Below are 25613 nucleotides of genomic sequence, written 5' to 3'. Positions count from 1 at the left end.
GCTTGGGGCTTCGTACTGCAGGTTAGTGAAAAGCACTGTGTGAGGGACACAAGATGGTCCTGCTGGCACTTAACAGTTCAGTGGGCTGGAAATGGAGAAATAATTCTTTCTTAACAGGAACAGGATCTTGCAATGCCAACTGACAGACTGCAGGTTCAAGATCAGGAGATACAAATGTGCTGACTGAGGCCACCTGCTAATGAAAGCAAAAAGGGTTTTTCATCCTTTCTAAATCTTTGCAGTTAAAAGTTCTAAAATTAATCCTGGTTCAAAGTCTGGATATTCTTATGGCACCAAACTCCTCTAAAATGCTTTTGTCAAGTGAGTACCTTGTGCATAGAGACTGAATTCACTGGCTACCCTCAAAGAAGCTGTTGTGATCAAATCTGTGTTCTAAAAAATCTTTTAGGATGAGAAAAATGCAGCTCTCTTTATATACATCTCTTTTTGTTGCCAAAGAAACCCTGCTAAAATGCCAAGGATTGTGTTATCATGGTAGTCAGAGCCTGTAACATCCTTTAAATGCAGGAAGCTGAGCTGTTCTGAGAAATCATAAATCTTGATCTAAGATTCAGAATCTCCAAAGTGACTGACTCAGTGAAATTTGTATTGCTTTATTGTGCACTGTGGCACAAAGCCACTGCGGAGAATTTATTACAAACTACTAGGTACTGCAGAAAGTACCAATAGTGACAAACTGAACCATGTTCTTAAAATGGCATATGTGGGACCCTGAAAAACTAGCAAAGCCACCTCTGTGAACACTATGAATTAATAATTATAGAAGCAGCAGGAATGCCCCCTTCAGTAGCAAAATTCAGCCTTTCCTATGTTAGTACCAAATGGGCACACAAACACAAGCTTGACAAGCTTTTAAACTTGGTTATTCTTTCTATAGGTGCCTAAATGGGGACTCATCATCCCTAAATGTATTTGTGTTAGAAAATTGTGCCCTAAGTGACTTCATTCCTGAATTGCTGTCCAGGGATTGCATAGAACAAAACACTTATCAGTGTTTTAAAGGTCCTGAACTGCACCTGATGAAACGTATCTTGGAGAAACACTACTTGGTTCAGTGCCAGTGCTTCTTCCCCTCTTGCAGAAGGGGCTGAATATTGCATTTGGAGCACAGAATTTTGGGAACTGGGAGCTAATTTCTACTGCCTAGGAGCTAAACTGTGCTATTTGAATGCAACACACTGGGAGTATCAGGATACACAAGTTTGTCATTGTTTCATGGGGGATCTAAACCATCACCCTCTTGTTCCTTCATACTGGCTGTCAAGAGACTCCTGACACCATCTGTCTGCATCGGGGAGCCCACGCTGGGAGCAGATGGCAGACAGACTGCAGAGCACAGACATCATGCCGAGAGTGTCAGCAGAATTGTTTGCAATTCTGCTTTATCCAAAATGTTCTTGATACATCAACTTGGTTTGACAACTGCAGTTACAAAAATCAGACTTTTCTAAAAAGCATAATGATAGTAAAACAAAACCAGTCCAGTGCCTGCCCTCAATAACATATGGGTTCCCCCCACCACAGTTCCTGATGTTTCAGTTTAGGTCTGATTTTTTAAGTAGCTATTCACAAGAAGGATTTCCTACCTGCTGGCCATCTCAGCAATCTGGAACTACTTGCAGGTACCTGCAGGAAAACTGGAATTTCCTGGAAAGCATGTTTCAATTATTTTCTTTTCAAACTGAAAAATAACTCCAACACAACTGCTTAATTTTTCATGGAAAAGGTCAGTCTTTATTGTATTGCTTTCACAACTGTACATAGGAACATGAGCTTAAACAATCTGCAAAGTATCCTGTGTTAAATAACGAATCCACCTGACTTATACAAAATTCACTCTCTGATCTATTTCAAAACTCTCATTTTAAATAAAATATATTACTAGCACAGTTCCTGCCATAACACTCCCTGAACAGAACCTCTTTCAGTCACTCCTGCATATTTTCCCCTGAGAAAGCACTGCCTTTGAACTACTGGCTGGTAAAATTTTCAACATGTGATTGTAAAACTGGCTTAAGCTATATGTAGAGCGTGTCCATTTGGGTGACATGGTATTTATTCAAAAGTTTATCAAATCTGAGTAACATCTTGATTTTCTGTTATAGTGGAACATAGTTTATCTAATTTTTCATACAGTCCATCCCAAAATTACCTATGGAAGCCCAGTATGGTGCATGAATCACTGCAGTTAGTGCACATACAAGAGGCAAAGACCACGAAGAGAAGTCACAACTGACAAGGTCTGATGACAACTCTTCTTCTTGTTCTCTTGTCCTTATTTTCATCTCTACACTTCAGAGTATAGTTTCTTTCCAGGACTTGATCCATTAGCCTGATCATAATCCATTTCAGGTGTTTAATGAATCTGTTTAAAAGAAGACACATAGATACAGAGTAACCCTCCATACCTAAAAAGAACAGAAAAGTCACCGAGTATGTGATATACAGCACCATGTTGTTGACTTATTGGAAAAAAAAATTAAAAATCAAACACTTTTGTGACTATGGGTAATAATTCTTTGAGAAGTAAAGACCTGCAGAACCTTTCAGAGAAATCGGTGTCACAGTTTCTGTTAATGTTAGAGCACACCAGTCCTTAGGAATTTTAAGAGAGCCATGAAGAGACCAGTGTGAGGGGTATGAGAGTAAGCTGTGAACCACAGTGCATCACATTAATTACTAAAGGATGTTCTTAAGAGTAAAACCAGCTGTGATATACAGTGGGGTAACCTATTTTATCCAGATTTGATATCATTAGACCTACTTATTAAAACTGATGTTTGAACTGGCTACATTATCTTGACTAGATACTGTTCCTTAGAGTGGTTTTGTTTTTTGGATCGTGTTAATTATGTATTGCCTACATTTGATGTCTCTGATTTTGGTCACTTTTTCTTCTACTTTAGAGTCGCATTGTTCCAACTATTTTGGACCTACTGGTAAGTAGTTACAGAGCTAAATAACATTAAATAATATTGGGGTAACTTCTTGGTCTCACTGCCAAGAATAAATTACTGTTATATTGCTTGATCCCAGTTTATCTGATTTGCCTTGACTGAGTCAAAGTCTCCAACTGCTATTAGGAGATGATTTTTTACTATCATCAGAGGTAAACACACGGCTGAGAAGATTTCTTTAAGTAGAACCAGAGCTGTGGATTACGAAGGTGCTGGGCACTAGTGACAGTATCCATCTGGTCTTGTGATTTTACAGACGACTAATTAGTATAGTGCAGAATGGTGCAGCTCTGAGGGGACGACTGGGGATGAGTCTGTGTTGAGGAGGAGTTGAGGTACAGAAGACCACGAGCAGGTCCCCTGGCTGCCTGCAGCTCAGGACATTTCTGTGGTGTGTGCAGCAGGTCTCTGGAAGGACAGCTCCTCCCTCCTTCCCCTTTATGGTTCTGAATGAAGAATGAAATATGATGGTCAGACATTCTGCATGAGCTTGGACAGACAGAGCAATAGTGTCATTAACAAAGGCATTACAGGAAACCAAAAGCAAACAGGTTGACACAGGACTGGGGGAAAGGTTCTTTTATGGATTGAAAGCAGATTAAAAGACTGGAAGGAAAGCATAAAGCTTGGTAGGAAAGAACTCAGTAGCAGGGTATACCAGGGACCAATTTTTATTCATCACCATTACTGACTCAGAGAAGAGGATGAATAGAAAAATCTTCAAGACTGCAGAAAATAAGCTCTTTCAAGTATTCAGATCCTGTACTGAAAGGAAGGAAATCCAAAAGGGATTTCGTAACACTGAGTGAGCAAAGGGTGGCAGGTTTGGAAAACATCTGCTGAAGGGCTGGGCAGCAACGTGCCCTCTAACATCCTGCATTCTATCTTGTGGATTTGGGAAAGCACAGAGAACAGCCTGCAGATTTTGGTCAGGGACATGTGCTCTCCCGGAGGTGGAACACAAGGCTGTGGGATCATGGTCTGACTCATCACAACACTTCACATGTTCCTGTGTGCCACTTACTGTAGATACTAGGTCAGAAACAAGAAGCACTTTTGTGTCCAGTGAGGCATTTCTGTCAAATGTCTGTCAGCTACAATACCTGCTAACAGTATATATCTGCTCAAAATCCTTTCTCTTAGAATGAGAACATGAAAAGGGGGAACAGCAGCTCTACCAGGTTACTCATTTCATGTTTATCTGATTGCTTTCCAAGTGGAACTAAAAACTCATCTACAGCAGACAGTTCAGTGAGGTTCTTAGTATTCTGCACTGTAGATCAGATTCTAGGCTGACTTAAAAATAGCACAGCAGAATGTATTGGGCCTCCAAAGCGAAGTGTAAAGCTGCCTAATGGAAGTTCCAAACACTGCTGTAGGGCTGCTAGTCCAAGACTGTGATTTGTTGTGGCAGATATTAAATGGGGTGTAAATTTTACAATTGGCCAGGATATTCTATCCTGCCTTTCTAATTTTCAGATTAGAAATCTGTCCCTCAAATTTCATGAGAAACTATTTTTTAACAGAAAATTTCAAAAATTTCAGAAAACAGTGGAAAATGAAGAGGTAGAAAATATTTTAAAGTATTTTTAAAATCTCAGAACTAGAACTTTCAATAGCCTAGAACATACCTGCAAGCACTGACCAGTACGGTTGTAACAGTATGACTCTAGCATTAACAGCTCAGTCGTGATATCTTTGTTAATTCTGCCTTTGAAGTTACTGTTCCTCACAATGCAGGCTGGAGCAAAGGATACATGGTGTGACTCTGTTTCACATCCTGACACTGTCTGCTTTCTGTTTCCTCACTTTCTGCAGCAGTGTTTCAGATCTCGTGGCCTATTTGGGCTCTACTGCCTGAGCAACCCTTGAGGTTTTTTTCCTGGCCCTGCAAAGAGTATTTAGCCTTAAGTCTGTGAACTGACCTGGAGTTTTCCCAAGCAATCGATCACTCAGTGCACGTCATCATTTTCCATTGTACCATTATTTCCCATATATGGCTCCTATTTGTCTTTGCCCTTTTAATCACATGTATTAGACACACGCTTGTGTCTTTGGAAAGCATCATTCAAACTATTCAGCTATTTTTTCCTTCCAAATCTGTTGCCAAAGTAATAAAATTCAACTGCGAAAAGAAAGACAGTCTGACAGTTTCCCTGGAAGACTGGAAAGATTTAGCAACTTGTGCATATTTAATCCTTTGGGATAGTTGTACTCCCTATAAGCTAGGATCATTATGAGGGGACAAACACAGAGAGTTAGAGACTAAATGTCTCTAAACAAATTATTCTTTTCTTCTATTTTAGGATTGATAGTTATTAGCTGAACTATAGTGTCACTGTGCCCCTCCTCCAGAGGAAACAAACATGAAGAATTAAATTGGATTCGTTTCTTAATTCTTTTGACAGCTTAAAAGTGGTAATTGGCTATTGCCAATTCAATAGGTTGAAGCAAGTTTATTAAAGAAAGCTTCATTTTTATAGGAAAGAACAACAGAGTTTTTTAAAAAGTATTCTTTAAAGTTACTTGTGGCTGAGGCCTTTAACACATACAATACTCAGGCCTGAACTATGTCTATCAAAAATTAAACATCTCTCTAATTTCTCTGCCACGTTTTAATTCACATTATTAACAGCAGCATTTGGAAAACTTTTTGAAAAATCTGCTTACTCTCTTTATATTATATAAATAAATGCATTTGGTAGAAAATCACTTAGAACTATCCATGGCTGTGGTTAATGAGTCTGTATGGACAGCTGAACAGTTAACCATGATTTTGTCTTCCTTCCATCTAGAATGGAATTCCTGTAAAGTACACGTCTCTTTAAAGCAGAGCTGTCAGGTGAGTTTGAACACTGGACTTCTATTAATTTTAATAACATCTAAAAATTCAGAACTGTTCTAAAAATCGTAGCAATTGCTGTTAATCCTGTTGCTACTGTAACTCATAAAACAGCCAAGTGATCTGTATCATGGAGTCAACAAATCACCTTGGAGATCTCTACAAAAAGGGGGAAAAATCGTGAAAAAATGGCAAGCTAAAATAAGTAACAAACTGCTCTGCTCATTATTTTTAATATTTAAAGTCTGAAAGAAAGAAGTCAGGAAGTGGATTCTGATACATTTAAATGTATTCTGACAGTGCTAGCGACATCATTCTTCTGATCTGTCCTTTGCAGGACATCTCTGTTTCAGAACAGAGGCACAGGGGTTGCTGTCTCATAGACACTGAGCCTGCAGTTCTTTCTAATTGATGCTATATTGATGAGCGGGGGAGTTACGCTATTTTTTTGATTCAGAATTTAGATGCAGGCATTCATTGGAAGTGCTGAGTCACAGGTTTTTGAGTGCTGGATTCTCTCACTGAATATAATCATCATTATTCATCTTATGAAAAAATACAGGTAAAGCATGTACTGTAAGATTACATAAATTCAGTATTTCTTATTCAGTTTTCATTATTGATTACTTCTGCACCTTTCTTTCTGATAGGAGTACTTTGTGATGAGTCACATCTGATTTTATGAAAGTATGAGAACAGTCATATGTCCTTATTCCAGGGGACTTCAAATATAATAAATAAACTGGCACACTCACACTATAACAGTAGATGACACAAATGAGCTCAATGCTGTTCAGTTTACACAGATAAATTTCTTCATTTGAATAGGCCAGGAAACATTTTTCAGCTGCTTACTTAGCTGTCTGCCTTCAATCTCTGCCACCAATTATGCTCAGAAACTTGGACATCATTTTGCTTCTATTGAGTTTATTCAAGTGAGGGTTTTGCTGCCAGAGAGCACAGTGCTGTTCTGATCCACGTGTTCTTTTATTTTTACATCTAAATTAGCCTTTCCACATACCGCAGAACGGCCTCTTGGGATTTGCCCCCTCTGTTTCCCTGTCACACGTCACTCACTCACCCCGGGCTGCGAGGCACCGCTTTCCGAAGGCACGAGGGACGCTGCAAGGTTTCAGCTCAGGCTAATCATAGCTCTTTGGTTGTTCTCAGAAATCACTGGTGAGTCACATGAAGAACCCTGCCCTTTAATGCAAAGAGTAGGCCTATGTATTTTTCATCACTGCTGGCAAAACAGACCCATTCTTCCTGCAGTGTCTTGTGAATCCTCAGCACTTCTGGGTGTAAGGGAAGAGGGCAGGTGGGAAACCTTGCCAGGCCAGGAGAGCAGGGGTTAACACAGCGAACTCGGGTCACTGCAGGCAAGGCACCACAGGAATTTAAATCTTCCCTTTCAGTGCTTTACTGCTGCTCCCAAAACAGAAAACACAGCTCCAAATTAGGGCCCTCTTCTGCCTGCTTTGCTACTAGGGAACTGGTGAGGAGGAATGGCACAGAACAGTGAAGAAACCTGTAACCAGGGTATTAACTCAAATCCCTCATCATGGTGACACACTGAGTCTTTGCCTGGTAGCTAAATAATTATGCAATTTGTGGCCTGGTTGTTACATCTATAAGTATAATTAAATATATAAATAGATGAAACACAGTGAATTTTTTTGCTGCCTGAGAATCATTTTAACTTTAGGGATTTGTGATTTGATTCTCAGTGGAAACCACCGTCTATCATGACAGCTTCCAAATGAAAGATCAAGGCTGGAGCTGGTACCTGTGCAGAGCTCCATTAGCTCACGGTGGATATAGACTGAGCCTTACTTTTGAGCTTTGAGAAGACCTCTACATTTTGATTTCGGCATATAGGGAGTTTTATAGTTAGAATATCAAGAAGTTTCCAGAGCAGCTTACCTTATTAATATGAAGGAAAATTTTAAGAAGCCCATTAATGTACACTGAACAGAATTGTGCTCACATCAAATTATATGTTCATATAGTAGGAAAAACCCACAGAGGAAAATTTTGTCTGTTGCTCTCCTTAGGTCTTCCTGAAAACTAGATGCAACTCATCATGACAAATTCTACACAGAAAAAAAGTTATTTAAAAGAAGTATTTTTAATCCCTCTACTAAATGGCGTTGGAGCAGTAAGATTTGGAGTTTGGGGAAAGGTATTTTGGGGAAGAAAATGGATATGGTTTTTAGCATCAAAGATTTTGCTTACATTACCATTAATTTTTAGGAATTTCTTTCCTGGAATATAGAGCATGTCTGCTATTTGCCCAGCTGAAAAAGAAGAAGAGGAAACAACCACAAAAGTAGTCAACGGTGATTTGTGGGGAGGACTGTTCTGCTCCACACTTTCTATTCTAGCAGAAGTTATTCTAATCCAGTTGCTTGGGTTGGACCACCAAATGTTGGCATAGATACTTCCATTTGCAGTGACTATATGCAGTGAGATTTCTTCAGTAGCAACAAAATCTGCTCACTCCCTCGTTAGGCTCCCACGTGCCTTTGACCAAGCCTTGTTCAGCTGTGTGTGTGCAATCAATGTTACTCCAACACCAAAAATGTCCAATTTTTTCTTCTAAACTATTGACCAAAATCAGCTAATATTGCTTTATATAGAATCTGACTAGAAACATTTAGGAGATAATTTTAACCTATATGAAGGACAGAACTACAGGAAGGTTTGTTTGGGTTTTTAAAAGTAGAAGACTGCTTAAAATAGCTTGATGTTAACTGGTATTTGTATAGTGTGGACACCGAGGTTATATTTGTAACGTTATAACTGAATTTCCTATTTCCATCAATTCAAACAGAAAAAAAAAGATATCCTGAACTGGTTTTCAGATGCACAGACAATATTTTGCTAAAAAATCTACTGGCAGATTTGCTAACACATTTTAATTTAAACTGTGAATGTTTTCATTAACATACATTTGGCACAGAAAGTCCTAGCTAGAAATACTGATTTTTCCTCCCAAATGCATTTCAGTGTTTTAAAATGCTAAATCCTTACATTTCCAGAGTTTTAGAATCACTCAAAACTACAAAAAAAATTGATCAAGCAAACCCTCGTGCTACAATTAAAATGGGAAGAACGGTGAGCTGGGTAGTTTGTGGTTATCCAAGAGAGTGGTTTTAAAAGGCAGCAAATTAAGATGCATTTCTGGCTCGAGGAAGGTCTCTGAATTGTAATAAATATTAACCGGGATGCTCGTTTAGATTCAGGGCTGCTTTCAGGACCGAATCAGCAAAGTTGCTGCCCGGCTATACCGACGGCTCCCAGAAGCACAGCTGCAGTGGCTCGGAGGATGAGTCGCCGGGGGGAGGGACGCTGTTCCCGCCGCGCGGAGGACAAGGAGCGGGGCCCCGCCGGCGCCCGGGCGCTGCCGGGCGGGGAAAGCGCCGGGGGCGGCCCCGGCCCTCTGCCCGCAGCGCGCCCCAGTGCCGGGAGCTGCGGCAGAGCGTGTCCCCGGCGCTGTGCCCGCTGCTCCGGGAGCGCTGTCCCCGGCCGGACAGTAGGAAATTACTTACTTCCCTTGCGAGCCCTCTGCGTCTCCGCGGGCCTGCCCGGTGGCGGCGGGTCCCGGCTGCCCCTCTGGCCCCTGCACCGGCGGGGCGGGTGTCATTTGGAAGGGAAGATGTTGCGCAGAAGGAGCCGTGACGCAGCCAGGCCATCCCGGGGCCGCGGCGGTCCCCGAGCTGCGGCCATGCCGGGACGCCGGGCCCCTGCCCCGGGCCAGGCGGCGGCAGCGCTCAGTCGCTTCGGAGCGCCCAAGGGCGTCACTCCAAGTACCCGTCAAAGACATCCAGCTCGCTGTCCGTCTCGTAGAGCACGGAGCCAGGGTCGGAGAGCATCCCCAGATCCACCAGAGCCTGGTCCATATCCTCGGGCAGGAAGACGATGCCCACATTGAGGACGATGTACTCCATCAGGAAGGCATAGTACAGAATCAGCACGTTGACAAAGAACAAGCCCACGTAAAACATATAGGGCAGCACCAGCAGCGCATGGAAGGCCCAGGACTCCACCGAATCCAGACGTGCCGAGACCGCGGCGGTCATGCAGCCGTAGGGGCTGCGGGGGCAGCGGGCACCGACCCGCCCGGCCGGCGCAGGGGGGCGGGCGGCAGCGGCGGAGCCGGGACCGGTGCAGGACTGCAAGCCGCAGCCCCGGTGGCAGCGAAGGGCAGAATCCCTGAGGAACCGGATCCGGACCCCGGGAAGAGGAGAGCCCCGCAGGGGCGTGGAGAAGCCGGCTGGGTCCCTTCAATCCCTGGAGGAAGATGCGCCCCGGCGGGCGGGCGGGCGGCCAGCGCGGGTTCAGCGGCGCTGCCGCAACCCCGCCGCTGGCAGGAGACTGCTCAGCGACATCTCCAGTCCGGCTGCTGCAGTCCCGCCGCGGCTCCCTCCTCCTCCTCCCGCCCGCAAACTTTGCGGAAGGAGCCCGCAGGCGCCTTGGGAGGTCGGCGCGGAGCACCTGCCAGCCAGCCCGGCCTGCGCGGCAGGACCGTGCTGCCCGCCCGCCCCTCGCTCCCCGCCCCGCGCCTGACCCGCCGCACGCCGCCGTTGTTTACCAGCGCCGCGCTGCTGCTGGCGCGGGGCGGCCGTGACGGGCGCTGGCGCCTCCGCCGCGGTGCCGGCAGTCGGGTCCCGCTGCGGCTGCACGGGGGCTGCAGGGGACAGGAGGTGGCTTGCGCTGCGCGCCCCTCGCCTGCCCGCTCCTGCCTGCCCGAGCTCTGCCGCAGCCCGGGGAGCGGGACAGCGTGGGCAGGTCTGGGTTGTGCCTTCACCCCTGGAAGTTGTTTCACGATCACTGCCGTGGCCGAGGCCCTCCTGGAGCAGCACTGCGGGGCCGGGCCCCTCTCGGCTGCGGTGCAGGTGTTTCTTTGCTGACCAAGGCTTTACCTACACCAAAATGTAACCGAAGGCGTGATTTTAAAGTCGGTGCGGTTTTGATACTGGCTGACAAACTCTTCAGCTTTTACATAGATTTAGATTATTTCTCTGGCTAAAGCAAAAAAAAGAAAAAAAAAACCAAACTAGGTCAAGACAGTCAGTGGTCTCATTCTCTTCGTTCTTCCTTAATTTTTAAGCCGATTAAAAAGTAAGCGTGCAGCCCTTACCGGAAAAACCTCAGCAAGGGGAAGGTCAGCAGCTGAATTTCTGACGCTGCATCTTGCAGCACAGGAGTTGACCCCACACAACAGCTCCGTTAGAGTTATGGAAGCCGAACAACTATTGTCAGGGACCAAATTTTACTTTAAATTATAACACATTTTGGAGGCACAGGCACACGTTTAATGTTTTGTTTTGGGTTGGGTTTTTCTGAGGCTACGTTTACTCTATGTTGTTCTAAGCGAGCCGCCCGCAGAGCGCGCCCGGCCCCGCCCCGCCCCGCCCGTGTGGGCGCTTGGCCCCGCCCTCCGCGCTGCTCCCTGGGACTCGCAGTCCGCGGGCGCGCGGGGCGGGGCGGGGCGGGGCGGGGCCGGGCCGGCGCTTTCCGGCGTGCCCCGGCCGCGCATGCGCTGTGCGTGCAGGTGCCGCCGAGGCTCCGCGCCGGTCCCCGCCCGGCGCTCGGCCGTCTGCCCCGTGGGGCTATGAGGCCGTAAGGCCCGCGGGCCGGAGCAGCTTTCCGCCGCCAGCATGTTCGGCCGCTCCCGCAGCTGGGTGGGCGGCGGGCACGGGAAGGCCGCCCGCAGCATTCACTCCTTGGACCACCTGAAGTGAGTGCGGGGCGGCCGCGGGCTCGGGGCGGCGGTGAGGGTGGAGGGTGGCGGGGCTGTGAGGGGGCTCGGAGGGGGCGGTAGCGGCCGGGGTCCGTCCGCGGAGCTGCTCGGGGCAGGTTTACCTCGGAGACGGCTGCGGGGCCGGGATGAGGAGGGGGCGGGTCGGCGGGCGACGCTCCCCAAGCGCTCGCTGCCGTCGCCGGGGCGTTTTGGCGCAGCTCTCCCGAAGGGAAAGCGCCCGGAGCAATCCCCGGTGGCGAAGGAGGCTCTGTGGTCTGGTGTCTGCCTCACGGAAATCGGCCTCTCCGTCCCAGAATGTCTTCAGGGCAGACGCAGCTCGTGATGTTGTGTCACACTTAGGGCTGCCATACGTGTTTGTTTTGTTTTTAATAATGCCACAGAGTCTTCGGTGGAGTAGAGTGCGAGGTGTGATAAATACAATAAATACCGCATTCCTCGTGAGGGAGAACTTTGTTTCCTGGTGGTGGCTGAGGCGGGAAGGCGAGCGGCTGGTGCCGGTGTGTGAGCAGTGCCCGCTCCGGAGGGCGTGTGGGGGATGTCCCCAGTCGGCAGTGAGTCACGGCACTCGGGCCGGGGATGTGCCCGGGACTGCAGGGCTTAGCAGCTGCTGCAGAAGGAAAGCTTTGAGCTTGAGAACTGTAGTGTGTGTCTCCGGAGCCCCATAGCCGTGTGTTACTGCTGACTGCAGAAGGTGGAATAGTTTTTTCCTAGCTCTGCCACTGGAGAGTTGGAAGAGTCGCAAGGGATAAAATTTTTAATTTCCCTGTTCTATTTCTGCTGTTGCAAGAAAAATGAGAGCCACTTTGATAGCTTCTATTTGTACTGAACGAGAAAAAGAGGTCATTAAGAGGCAAAGCATTTTCTACATGATATCACTGTGAATATGTAGCTCATTGAGAAAAAGTGCCTGGTAGTTTTCAGTCGTCTTACAAGGAGAACATGAATGGAGTCTGACAGTAATGAGCAGGATGCCCTGTACAAGATTTGGGTTTTTTGCAGTTGCTTTATCAAGATGACTTATGGATTCTGGTCCTTGTCTCTAAAACTGGAAAAATGTTCAAAATGAGCAAGACCAGCTGAAATGCAATGCTTTTTACCAAAGATTCAAGTCCATGAATCCAAAACTAATGAGGCAGTAGCACTGCAGAAGTAATTTTGAAAGCATGGTAGCTCAGACTAGTAAGTCAGTGTGGTCTGGTCTTACAGGAAAAAGGGAAAAGTCATGCTCAGATGTAAACATAGGAATGTTCTATTTAACATGCAAGGAGTAGTTACTGTGTACTACTCAGCATTAGTGGAGCTGTAGATATGTCTGGCTTTGATATTTGACTTGAAGATAGAGCAAGAATGCTGATGCGTGATGAAATTTGAAGAAACTGTTTAAGTTCAGGAAAAAAATAGGCTGTTGAGAGGGAGACTTGAGGCTTCTTTTCAGGCAAGAAAAAGGTGTCCATATGTTCTGTTGAGGCCACAGAGAATAGAAAAATGACACCCTGCCTGACTTGTAGCAAAAGGGATTTGAGCTGTAAGTGTTGTGGCTTGTGCTTGACTTGTCATCTGAGAGTTGAAGTATATAGTTATCTACTAAAGTACGAGCTTTGGACTGTTTGCTTTTTTGTGTGTGATTTCTGTAATTATGAATCCAAAATGGCAGTGTGTAAAGGAGAGATAGACCTTTGATCTGTTTAGACTATGTATATTTTAAATGTTTGTTTCTCCAGGCTGGATCAATTTCAGCTTCTAGCTGGATGAATTTCAGCTTCTAGCTAGATGCCAACAGGAAAGGTGAAATTTAGGTCTTTTCCAAGTGTTGAAGTGGGTAAAGGGCAGAGAGCCTTCATTTTGGGGTCATGGAAGAAAGTCTGTCTCAATAAGCTCACTTGATAAGCTTTTTACCTTTTCATCTTCTCAGCTCATCAAAACCCCATTTTGTGTTCCATAGGAGCTGAGTAGAACACACCTGCCTTGCTATTACAGGTTAGCTCAGCCTCTAAAAGGTATATTTTGCTATGTTACAGGGGTGAAATCACTCTGGGCTAGCCTTGTGGGAACATTTTTATTTTTAAACTTGCATAACGTAGAGTTTAGTCTAAATTGTAAAAAATACACCTGCTTAGTGATACCACAGAGTTACTTCTTTTTGTCAGTAGATGCTGGATCTTTCCCATCAGCTTTAATGCAGTTTGTTTGAGGCTTGCTTTTGAAATTTTACAATTCAGTCTTCCTGCAAACATGCCAGAGAATGGATTGGCTGTAGGAAAATTGTGAGGCCATTTGTATTAAGTGTTTTTATACAGTCTCTTGATCTAGTGAAAACAGTTAAAATTTAATCCACCTTCTGAAATGTAATCTAGAGAAGGATGAAACAGTGCTGCTCGCTGCCTGGGTGCTTCTCAGAGAACTTGGTATTTTTGTGTGTTTTTGTTTCTAAGTCAAATTTTCCCCCCTACTTGTCTATGGTATTTTACATAGCTCTGTTGTTACAAGTGCATTTCCATTGTTGCTTCTGCACTTGGTATTTTAATTGCATTGTGATTGCACAAAAGGTTCCATGCCATTAAAGTTAGGTGCTGAACATTTCCCATGCCTTGGTCAGATGCAGTGTCCATGAATGTGTGCTTGAAGTCTCTTTTCATGGGTGATTCATTTCCTGAGGTACTGCCCATGCTATGCATCGGGTTTCCTCTGTGAGAACAATGTGCAATTACCTGGTCACAGGCAGAGTGAAGGAGCAAGCATGTTATGGTCAAGTTGGGGCTTCTGAAATTTGAGTGCTTGACTTCCTAAACTCTCACCTGTTTTAGTGTATTTTTGTAAGTAGGAAAGTCATCAATATGCACCTACAATGTTCATGAGTTACTATGTTACCCCTTTGAGCATAGGTTCTAACCAGAAAAATGTTCAGAGTTTTGTTTGGTTTGTTAAGTTGCTGGTAATATCTCACACTGATTTTGATGGTATTGGGTGCTTTGACACTCCCTGCATGATGTGTTTTTGTTTGAACCCAGTCTTCAAAGATGACAAAAGTGTCCTCTCTGGTAGTTTTGCATTTTGAAGCACAAACCTAACCTCTCTGTAATCAGCATTTAGAGACAGCCTTTAAGGATTTATCGAAATACAAAAATTCTGGGTTTGTGTGATACTTTATGTTCTCATGATACAGGTATTCCATGTCTGTAAAGAGAAACGAGTATGTGTATGCTTTCTTGTTCATTTTCAAGCAAATAGGGTAAAAAAGGAAATAAAAAGGAATAGCTTGAAGGTGAAGCCCAGGTTTCCTCTAAATTCATCAGTGCCTTAGCAGATTAAGGAATTTTGCAGTAATGCTACTACTAAATAAATTAATTTGGAGATAATGTATTCCTGACTATTAAAAGTTTCTTGCTTTTTGTGTTTGTAATACTCTATATTCCATAGGCTCCCAAAATGAGGTAATAGCATGTTATTCTTCCCACTGCATCCCATTCCTGAGATTCTACTGTTGGAGTAAACTTTAATCCCAAATTTGTATAATGTAACTTATGAACGAGAAATACATATTCACAGATGCAATAATTTCTATGTGACTTCAAATAAATAGGCTAAAATATGTGAAATAATATAGTATTAATTACTCTCTGACTGTCTCAGGAAGTTGTTCAGATTATTGTGGAATGAATTGATCTAATTGCCATCTCTTCAGCTCTTCTCTGTTCCATTAACTGCTGCATCCTCAGAGCAGGGACTGAGTTTGTGCTCTGTCTTTTGATTCACTGTCCTGATAATGCAGATAGTGTCCTAATGGGATGGTTTTCATGGCTTGTGTGCTGTTTTAGAAACCCTGGGAATTCTCACAGGTGGTCAGACTTAGGCTCTCACGTCTTCACTGTGAGCCATCCCACTGTCAGTCTCCACAGAAGGAATCTTGAACTGTGATCCTCAGATTAGTGGAAGAGGATTTGCAGGTGGTCTTTGACTTGCTATTTAATGCCTATTAAGGTACAGCACGTGACCAGGCAGTTATACCTATAGGACATAGATGAGACTCAGCTTTTCCTAGAGTGGTTTCAGTCTGATCAGTGACTGTTTTGGATTTGAAAACAAGTACTGATTTATGAGGGGTGGGGAAGAACCACCATGAAGGGGGAGAGAATTTTTTTTTTACTGAAGAGAAAGATTATGAAAACCCAGTTTTCCCTCCCCCTCTTCTCCCCTGTCACCTATTCCCTTTTTCCTCCTTTTTGCTGTCTGGTGATGTATATATAATATGATAATGGCTTTGGTAATATGATGTAGGCTTTGTCACTGCTGATTTGGGGAGCGAGGGAAGGGAGCATGTGCTACATCAAGTTTATTAAAGCTGTGAACTTCTGAGGGCTGTTTATCTCTTGGTGTCCTTTTGCAGTAATCAACACAGCAGAATTGTTGTTTGATGATTAAGTAATATCAGGACCAGCAAGCACACAGTGTTTTACCATGACAGCACAGAGCATTTTATCAGCTTCTCTGAAATAGCACCTGTTCCCTGCATGGCTTGTGAGGACAGACTGTGTCTTGCAGCAAGTCCTGTGAAATTCTGCCCAACTCAGTGGCAGCTCAGCAGTTGAAGAAAACTCCCAAAACCAAGTTTGACAGATTTTAAGTAAACTGTAAATATGATCAAAGTTCTTGATTGTTTGGGGGAGGTTTTTTGAGTTCAAGCAAAAGGTTCTGAAACTAGATAATGTCTTTGTAAGTCTGGTAAATAGTTGGAACAGCCTCACATGTGTGTTCAGTTAAATGGCATTTTAGTCTCTGGCTGCATGCTTCCCCAGTGCAGTGATTCTGTTTTTTAGTGTTGTTAAAATTGTTGGGAATCCTGTTTTTTGAAATGTGATTTCAGGTCTGTGTTTTGACCTAAAGTCTTACTTTAAGCCATAAACCAGACACCCCAAAATTTTGTTTTAGAAACGCACTGGATTTTTTGGAACTTTACAGAAGCTATACAAAATTCTACTAATGATATTCCTAAAATTTCAGTCTGAATCACTGAACAAACTTACATGGAATCCAAAACAATAATGAAAGGCTTCCCCAGGGTCAGGACACACAGACTATTTTCACAGAATTAGATCCTGGGAGTTTTCATTAACTCCACTATTCATGGCAGGATTGACAATATGGAAAATCTGTCTTCGTTTCCAAACACTTGTGAATCTATTGTACAGAAATCCTGAACACTGAGGTGTTATTCCTGGTTTTCAGTACAGCGTAACAATATAGGAGCTGTGTTTAAGAATTTAAACTTGTGCAGTTCTAAAATGACATGAAATTTCCCTCGTGTTTTTTATTTCTTTTCAAAATTGTGCACCTTTCTTATATTTATCCTTTGTTTTTATTACTAGATAAAAGAAAAAAAAAAACAAAAATGGAGGGAGAAAAGCAGTGGTGATTTTTGTGCTTTTATTAGAATTTGCCTGTACCCCTCCTTTTTTTTTTTTTTCCCTTTTTTTTTTTTTTTTTTTTTTTTTTTTTTTTTTTTTTTTGGTGGGCCATAAGAAAGTAGCAAGACAGAAATAAGTTGGTACTTTGATGTAACAACTTATTTGGAAAAAAACCTGCTTCCTTGAAGAGTAAAATTCTGAGACTTAAAATCTGAAAGGCTTGTATTCTATATAGCTTCTTGTCACCTGTGTGATACAGACATACCCTTTTTTAAGCTTCACTTGACAGTTTTAAATAACTCTTGCCCTTTGCAATGATAAAGCTCGACTTTACCCCCTTTCCAGTGAGTATATTCTGTGCTGAGAGACCTGATGATGGAGCTTTGCCAAAGTGAATGAGTAGTCTTTCAGAGTCCTGGTATTAAACATCAAAATTGACACGAGTCTATAAGGGGTCTCTGCAGGCAAGAGAAGGGATCAAACTTCTCTGGTTAGACCTTATGTGCCACTTTCCCGTAGCAGCTACTGCATGCTTACCTGCTTCTTCTATTTCTATTTTTCTTGCTCATCAGTCCTGTGACTTAAACATAAGCCAAAGAAATTCACGTAAGAAGCACCTTGAGACTGGTTGCACAGTTTCTACTTCTATGTTAGCATATGCATAAGCACTCATAGCTCACCTGGCTAGGTGGGGATTTGTTTCCTTTGTCACTCTGTGTAATAATTACTTTTCTCTCTGCATTAATATTAGAAGGAAATTTTAGGTTTTTAAAAATGTACAATGATTAGACTTAGTGTAGGCATATATGTGTGTCTACATTTTTACAGTGATGGAAGACAAACATGGTGCATGTGAAAATGGCAGGATAGCACATTACTTGTACTTACTTTTTCTTTTAGGTACATGTATCATATTTTGACTAAAAATACAACAGTAACAGATCACAACCGCAACCTGCTGGTGGAGACCATTCGTTCCATAACAGAGATCCTTATCTGGGGGGATCAGAATGACAGCTCAGTGTTTGAGTGAGTACTCCTGAGCAAGCTCGACTCTGCTGTTGTGTTTGAATAATGCTTGGAGCTGTACAGAGTTCTCATTGAAAAAGTTAACTCTTCCAAGACTGTATTTCATGAATATATGTAGAAAGCTATGTCCTGTAGTAGATAGGTGAGCAGGTTCAATTCATGTCATTCAGGAATTTGCTGCTTCTAAAAAGTGTTTGGACTCCAGATCCACTTTCAAGTACTGCTTTTGTTTGACTCTCCATTCTTTTGATATGAATATAATCTCTAACCTATTTTAGGGCCCAGATTTACTCAGTATATCTATAAATATCGTATTGCTTCAATTTACTCAAGATACCACAAATAAATATCTTATTCTAGCTGTGGTATTTAGAGCTGTCTGATAAATTGAATATACTAAAAATACAGTAAGAAAGGCCCTGATTTCTTGATATTCTTTTTTGCATAATTTGAATTTTTAAGCCCCTTTGTTTATTTAAGGTTTTTGAAAGATGTTCTTTTGTTATATTGATACAACTTTGCAAAGTAATTCTTCATAAAAGCAAAACATGCTGTTTGTCAAAGTTGACTTGAGTCATCCCTGCTCCTAGCCAAATTATGTTCCTGTTACCTTAAGCATGTGACTTAATGACACCTTTATTTTATTTCAGCTTTTTCTTGGAGAAGAATATGTTTGTTTTCTTCCTGAACATCCTGCGTCAGAAGTCTGGTCGTTATGTGTGTGTGCAGCTGCTGCAGACTCTGAACATCCTTTTTGAGAACATCAGCCATGAAACATCCCTGTGTAAGGACACGCTTCCAAACTGCTTAGGATGAAGTGATCAAGATTTGATTGAATTCCCTTTCATTCAATGAAATTTAGTCCTAGTACTCCTGCACAGAAGAAGTATATGAATTACTAACAATCTTCTAAATTGAACACTGCCAAAAATACGGTGTAAAATTACTCCAAAATACCTTTTAATGTAAATTTTCAGTGGTGCAAAAGTAGTTGTTTGATACAACAAGCATTTAGCATATTTCAAGGAGTTCTTTAAGTCAACAAATTAGTTGTGATCCAAAATGTTCATATGGTGCCACGGATCATGTGGTGGGACTCTGGTGTGTAATTTGTACTGTAACTGTTCTGATACCATTGGTGCTGGCAGTCAGCCACAGGAGATTCCTTCAAGTTTTTTGGCAAAATATAGAGAGGGTGGAGAATCAATAATTTGAAGTATTCCACAACTGTTGTGAAAAGTCATCTTCAAGCCTTGGGAATTTGGCACTTTGGGAGGAAAAGAGTTAAGTATTAGCTGCAGAGCCTACCTGAGTCGAGGAAGATGAAGTATATTCTCAGTTGCCTTGTTCTTGGGAGCAAAGATCTTTGTAGGGAGCAATTCCTTTATGTTAAAGCTTGAAGGCATCACTTGAGCTGTTTGGCTAAAAGTTGTGATCTTCAAGCATCAGGTTGTTGCTTGCTAGCTGATATTTAAAATACAGACTGTTACCACAATGATTTTTTTCGGTTAACCTGTGTAAATGTTTCTTACTTTCCAGACTACCTGCTCTCTAATAACTATGTGAATTCTATTATTGTCCACAAATTTGACTTTTCTGATGAAGAGATCATGGCATATTACATCTCATTTCTGAAAACTCTTTCCCTGAAACTCAATAATCATACTGTACATTTCTTTTATAATGAGGTAAGTAAAGGAAGTTGCAATGTAATGATAAGAGGACTTTAACTAGAAATTGATAGCACTGTGGCACATAGTGTTTAGTGTCTTGTCTCATAATGTCTTGCTTTTATTTTTATAATGGCAATACCAGTGGTTGTGAATTTGTTTGTGAGGATCTCTGCACAAGCATGGCTTTGTCCTCTTATAACTATAATAAACTAAAAATCTGGAAGCTAGTGTTGTATTGGATCATTTCAGTAGTTCTTTAGCCTACTTCCTTGAGAATTCAACTTGTTTATGCCTTGCTTTCTTGTGCTTTCATAAACAGGATCTTTTCTGTTGCATCACTTGGTTCTGAGAGGTTTAGTCAAAGTCCAAAAAGCTGAGTCAAAGGGTAAAGATCAAATGGGTTTTTTCTTGCTGCACTCTGCTTTCTGCCAGAAGAGGGCATGAAAGCATTGAGTATGTGCACAATTATCCTGGGAAGCTCTGATGCTTTAAGCAGTTTATTTTAATGCAGAGCTACAAATGCAGCTGACTGTGCATTGCAAAATCATTTCGATTACTTAAGTAGAAGGTAAAAGTACCATATTAATATACAGAAAACATAATTCATACAGAATCCTAACCAATATTCTGTACATGTTTAATGAATAAATATTTTCTTTCCTTTTCCTTCTCTTTCCATTACAGCACACTAATGACTTTGCTTTGTACACTGAAGCTATTAAATTTTTTAACCACCCCGAGAGCATGGTCAGGATTGCTGTTAGGACTATAACTTTAAATGTCTACAAAGGTATGCTTTTTATATATTAAAAAGGGCATGTGTGCAAGTCTTGTTTCATTGTAGTTTAATTTTCAGTTATTTACTTGTGAGGGTTTTCTTTCTGTTTTATGAGATTGAAAAGCTTAGTGTGTTGACAAGTTTCAAATACACATTTTTACTTTAGCGACCACTGTCCCAAACCTGCAGTATGTACTTGTAAATAGTATTATTTTCTCACCAATGAAACTGGTTTTCAAAAAAATGCTAAAGTGTCAGGCATACACAAGGAACTTTAGCTTCCCTTCCAAGAGAGGTCAGAATGTGACTGTATTTAAAAAGTAAACAAACAAAAACCCAAACCCAATGTATTTTAAGAATATGAATTATCTTTTACTGATGAAATTGAACTTTCTAGTGTATGAAGCAGTAACCAACATCACTCCCTTTTAGATTAAAAGTGCATTAAAATGAATGTAGAACTCTCAGGTGCTGCAGTCACTCCAATCTCAAGAAGAGCTGGACCATTCCCAGAGGTGCTTAGTGAAGGCCAGGAGACTACAGTCTCAAATTCCTGTGCTGGGCATTCCAGTAGGACATAAGGAAAAATTGTAAAGCTTCACTGTGAGAGTAGTTAAGCATCGGAACAGGTTTTCCAGAGAAACTGAGGCATCTGTATTGTCTGAGGTCTTCAAAGCTCAGCAGGGACCTCAGCAACCTGGTTGAACTTTGAAGTTAGCACTACTTTGAGAATGTGTACTCTAAACCCAATGTCCAAAAGTCACTTCCCCCTAAATTTTTATTGGGATATATAACATTTTTAATAAAATGAAAATATCACAGTGTTCTCTGTAGAAAAGCTGTTGTTTATTCTGAATTTCTGCCTCTGAAATCAGCATGTTATAAGGTAGTATGTTTTATGCAATATGGTCATGCAGGGCTTCTTGTTCTTTAATACATTTTAAGTTAAATTACATGTTGAATTTACACAACTTTCTGTCAATTAAAAGAAGTGGTTTGACAGTCTTCATAGAAGAATATAAGATCTTTTTAAAAACAATGAGCTTTGCAAATGACTGCATAGCCTGCATAGCAGATAGGGTCTTTACAGTGTTGGCTGCAACACTTTTTCTTTTATATGTTGAGAAATGGGCACTTGGTACTTGCCTTCTACTTCAAGGAACTGTAAATGCAAATACGAGCTCACAGAAAAGAGCAGATTATAGGCTTCATATCCTGTTTGTGGTATATTTATGCAACTAAGTATTTTTATGAAAAAAATTTACTTGTCTAGAATTTTCATTGAATGTTGTAGTGCTATAAAGGTTAGAGTTGAAAAGGCACAGCTCAGATGTTCAGGTTTGATACTTTTCTGACTACCTGTTTGCATATATTCTGCTCTAACACCTACCCTGTATCTTTTAGTTTAGATGCTTTGTGCTTTAGCTTTTTAAACCCTTTTAGAGGATGTCACTATCCCAGTTCCTAATCCTGTTAACTGTTGTCTGTTTCTTTTGCCCTTCCTTCACTGGTGATTCCTGTGTTCCTAAATGCAGTGTCATGTAAGTCTAACTAGCTTGACTTTCAGCATTACTGCTTTATTCTTGCGCTTTTTTCTCTTCTTTTTGATAAGTAATGTGCTAAAAGAACCTTTCTGAATTTCACTAGATTTGTTTATTTTCAGACATATGTAAATATATCAACATTAGGCTCATTCAAGCCAGCTAAGACCTGATGTGACATTTTTATAGATTTCCATTTCACGCCTAAGATTGTGTCAGGTGTATACTCGTATGGAAAGCTAGCATGTAATCAAATTCAGAAGATATTTTGTTGTGTTTCTTAAAAAGCAATAAAAAATATTGACTACTGATTTTTCTTTTTAATGATTTCTCTTCAGTGGACAACCAGCCTATGCTGCATTACATTCGAGATAAAACCGCAGTTCCTTATTTCTCCAACCTCGTCTGGTTTATTGGCAGCCACGTGATAGAACTGGATAACTGTGTGCAGACTGATGAAGAGTAAGCTTTTACCAATGCTGGCTATTGAATGGAAATGCTCTTCCCAGATGTCAGTGCTTTCCTTATTTTGTCTGTAATAGTCCAGTTAAGTTAGTGTCTAGATATGTTCCCTTGTAGACAGTTCAGACTTTTCACTCTTTAAAGTTTTTTAGTGATTCTTTAAGGTAACAGTGCTGTGCTTGATCTGTCCTGATATCCATACGAGTGCGTTAGTGTTTGCAACAAGCCTTTTCTTCATCTTTGTTTTGTTCTGCTAAAAATAGCAGATATCCAGAAGATATGAGTGTTATTTTGTGCTTCTCAATCTTACAAACTTTGTCTTTTTCATGTTCTTTTTCTATGTGTCATCTCATTAGGAGAGCTTTCTGAAAAGATTCTAAGAAAAAGATTTAAACTAGAAGGATGAGCTTTAATATGTGAACTGTCAGACCTGACATGGTGGTGTCAGACCTGACATGGCCATGTGCTACTCCACTATCAACTGCAGAAATACTTTGTTGATTCAGGTTGTTCTTGGTTTGTCTTGCCACCCTTGCCTTAGAGTGGGCGTGTGTTTCTTGCTTTCTTAAAGTGAAGAGGTACATGTTAAATACAACACAGAATTCTTTCATTTTTGGAAAAAAATCTTCTTGTTTTTGTAGTTGGCTTATGAAAAGACTGGCAATGGAAAGCAAAGCTTTGTAAAAACATGTCTTCTGAAAACTTGGGGGGAAAACTTGATATGTGCATCCTGAAGAAAATATAGGCAACTGTTTGCCAGTTGCATTAGTTGACTTCACTGAAATATCTGCTTTGGGCAGTCTGTATGAGCCAGGTGATCTGTGTCAGGGATGCACATTAATTTTTTCCCTAAGTTTTTAAGACTTTCACAATTGATCATGTATAATTTCTTATTTCTCCTTTCTTTCAGGCACAGAAATAGGGGCAAACTGAGTGACCTGGTAGCAGAACATCTTGATCACTTGCATTACCTTAATGATATCCTTATCATTAACTGTGAATTTTTAAATGATGTGCTGACAGACCACCTACTTAATAGGCTCTTTCTTCCCCTCTACGTGTATTCATTAGTAAATCAAGACAAGGTAAGCTAATGCCTGCAAACAGTTAATTCTCAAAGGTGCTATTTGCTTTCAGTGTGCAAAGTGATTGTGCACTAGGTATACGATTCTCTTGATATCTATGTGTGGTTTACGTGAAACAGCTTAAATGAGGTGGCTGTAGAGGAAATACCCTGAGACTGAATTCCAGAGCACAGCAGATTAAATTTTATTCCCCAGAGATACACTGTTTTGGGTGACATGGTGGTTGAAAGCTAGCAGTAGTGGAGATAAGAAGAATGGCAAATTTGGAACTGGGTTTAAATTTCTGCAACACTGGGAGATGTGTGATTTCCTTTTCTGATAAGGTAACTTGTCTTCTAGCAAAAGTGGGTTATAATACAATGCAAATTTGCCATGATGTAAAAATCCATCCAACCCCAAAAATACAAACTTTTGTGGTTGGTACTTGTTTCTTGTATTTATAGAGAAGCTGTGTTTTAATGTGATGTAGCTGAAATTATTTTTAAAGCATAGACTTGAAATTTAGTGGAAAACTGGTTTTTAGTGAAATACAAACTATTTTTTAAAACCTGCACAGGTTCCTGCATTCAGTTGTGGGTAGTATTTCATATTATCTGAATAGCTAATTTTCAGAGCAGTCTTCAATGAATGTTAACTGAGAATAATTTTTTTGAAGGAATAGTAGCATAGTGCAAACCAATGTACTTCTCAGATGCTCAGCTGTTTAAGTTACTGAAGTGACTATGAAAGACAATAACTAATAACAATTTTTTAAACAAGGAAGAGTAAGGGCTATGCTTATTCAGAGAGTCTCCATTTCAAATAGTTTACAAGCAGTAAATGTTAAAGATCATGATGCTTTCTGAATATTTTGTAGCAGAATGTGGAACAACACAAGTTTTGTTTTAAATAAAACATTAAGCCATATAAATGCCTTGTATAAATAAATAAGTGTTTTGTCATAACTTTTTCTGTAGGGTGGAGAGCGTCCAAAAATAAGTCTCCAGGTTTCTCTCTATCTTCTTTCTCAAGTAAGTATTTTAAGTATTTGTCCTGTTTCAAAACAAATTTTGCAGTACTGTTGTGATTCATAAATTTGTGTAATTTCATCATTTTGGCAAAGCCATAAAAGAAAATCTGTCAAATTTCTAACCTTTCAGCTTCCATTAAAAAAAAAAAAAGTAGAACATTTTGTCTATCCATGGGCAGACAAAGTAGCTTCTTATTTGAGTTAATCTCATTCTTCTGAGGCTCCCATTGCTCAGGGTAACCTTTAGAGAATTCCATGATCATAAACTGTGTACACCAGCTGACAAATAGTCTGATAGTCATACAACATGCTGGGACAGAACTTGGTACAATGGCAGATGAAATTTACCAAGATGCTGTATTGCATTTTGAATCTGGCTAAGCTATGGAAAATTTCAGGTTTGAATTTTCCTCTTTGAAAACCTGAACCCCAAAAACCACCACTACCAAAATCTCACTTTCTCACAATACTATTTTCATTGTGCCTGTAGCTTAAATCTGTAATTAAGTACTTCTTTTTTCTTATTATCAGTCCCACCTCCTTTTCTTTCTAGAATTTATTTTCAAATTAAGAGTTTTACAGTAAATTTTTTTTGTATGGTAGAGAAAATTCATCTGTTCTCCCTGTAGTCTTCTGTGCATTGCTATGAGACTGGTTTTCTTAAATTACATTGTCTGAAAATAGTTTTGACTTGTGTTCGTAGAATTTGTACTCCTTTTTCTTTGAATTTAGACTTCTTCAATACTCATTTTATTATGATCCAGCCCATAATTTCATCTTTTTTGCTAGAAGTATGGGGTTGGGGTTTTTTTCCGAGGAAAATATAATTTGATGCTCCTTAATTTAAACCTAAAAAGTTGTGGTGATGTGAGGGTTATTTACCACAGATAAAACTGTGGGAGCAGCAGCTTCTTGTAACCAAAGGGAGCTGCATCATACAGTTGTATAAGGTGACCTCTTTTAATGTCTTTGCTTTCAGTGGAAGTATCGACAAGGTATCACTTCAGAATTTATATCTATGTTCTTCATTCTGTTTGAAAAGGAAAA

The 25613-nt window shown here is 41.1% G+C and overlaps 2 protein-coding genes across 8 annotated transcripts in view; one reads left to right on the top strand and one right to left on the bottom strand.

The window, feature by feature from the left end:
- Window positions 1-1728: 1728 nt before the first annotated feature.
- DEXI (Dexi homolog) lies at window positions 1729-10390 on the bottom strand. The gene is made up of 2 exons (XM_042037337.1): window positions 9372-10390; window positions 1729-2386 (listed from the first exon to the last, which is right to left on the bottom strand). The coding sequence occupies exon 1, from the start codon at window positions 9900-9902 to the stop codon at window positions 9621-9623; it is 282 nt and encodes a 93-aa protein (XP_041893271.1). The 5' UTR covers window positions 9903-10390; the 3' UTR covers window positions 1729-2386; window positions 9372-9620.
- A 968-nt stretch (window positions 10391-11358) lies between these two features.
- CLEC16A (C-type lectin domain containing 16A) overlaps window positions 11359-25613 on the top strand; it is a 63410-nt gene continuing 49155 nt past the window's right edge. For 5 of the 7 annotated variants that reach the window (XM_042036815.1, XM_042036813.1, XM_042036818.1 and 2 more), the window contains exons 1-9: window positions 11359-11563; window positions 17890-18018; window positions 18669-18802; window positions 19558-19706; window positions 20376-20481; window positions 22005-22010; window positions 22349-22472; window positions 23383-23557; window positions 24514-24567. In XM_042036815.1, coding sequence (XP_041892749.1) covers window positions 11484-11563; window positions 17890-18018; window positions 18669-18802; window positions 19558-19706; window positions 20376-20481; window positions 22005-22010; window positions 22349-22472; window positions 23383-23557; window positions 24514-24567 — 957 coding nt within the window. In that variant the 5' untranslated portion in view covers window positions 11359-11483. The remainder of the gene's footprint in view (window positions 11564-17889; window positions 18019-18668; window positions 18803-19557; window positions 19707-20375; window positions 20482-22004; window positions 22011-22348; window positions 22473-23382; window positions 23558-24513; window positions 24568-25613) is intronic. The other 2 variants (XM_042036814.1, XM_042036820.1) reach the window with 2 other exon arrangements.

The sequence above is a fragment of the Corvus kubaryi genome, unplaced genomic scaffold (genome assembly GCF_017639235.1).
Source record: "Corvus kubaryi isolate FWS band 111438036 unplaced genomic scaffold, C.kubaryi_AGA036_p1.0 37387, whole genome shotgun sequence".
Classification (NCBI taxonomy): Eukaryota; Metazoa; Chordata; class Aves; order Passeriformes; family Corvidae; genus Corvus; species Corvus kubaryi.
The sequence above is the reverse complement of the archived record's forward strand: the minus strand, read 5'-3'. Positions and strand labels throughout refer to the sequence as shown.

What these genes read in the sequence shown, in the direction of transcription:
- DEXI (XM_042037337.1), bottom strand. Translation starts at nt 9,902, where the DNA reads ATGACCGCCGCGGTCTCGGCACGTCTGGATTCGGTGGAGTCCTGGGCC.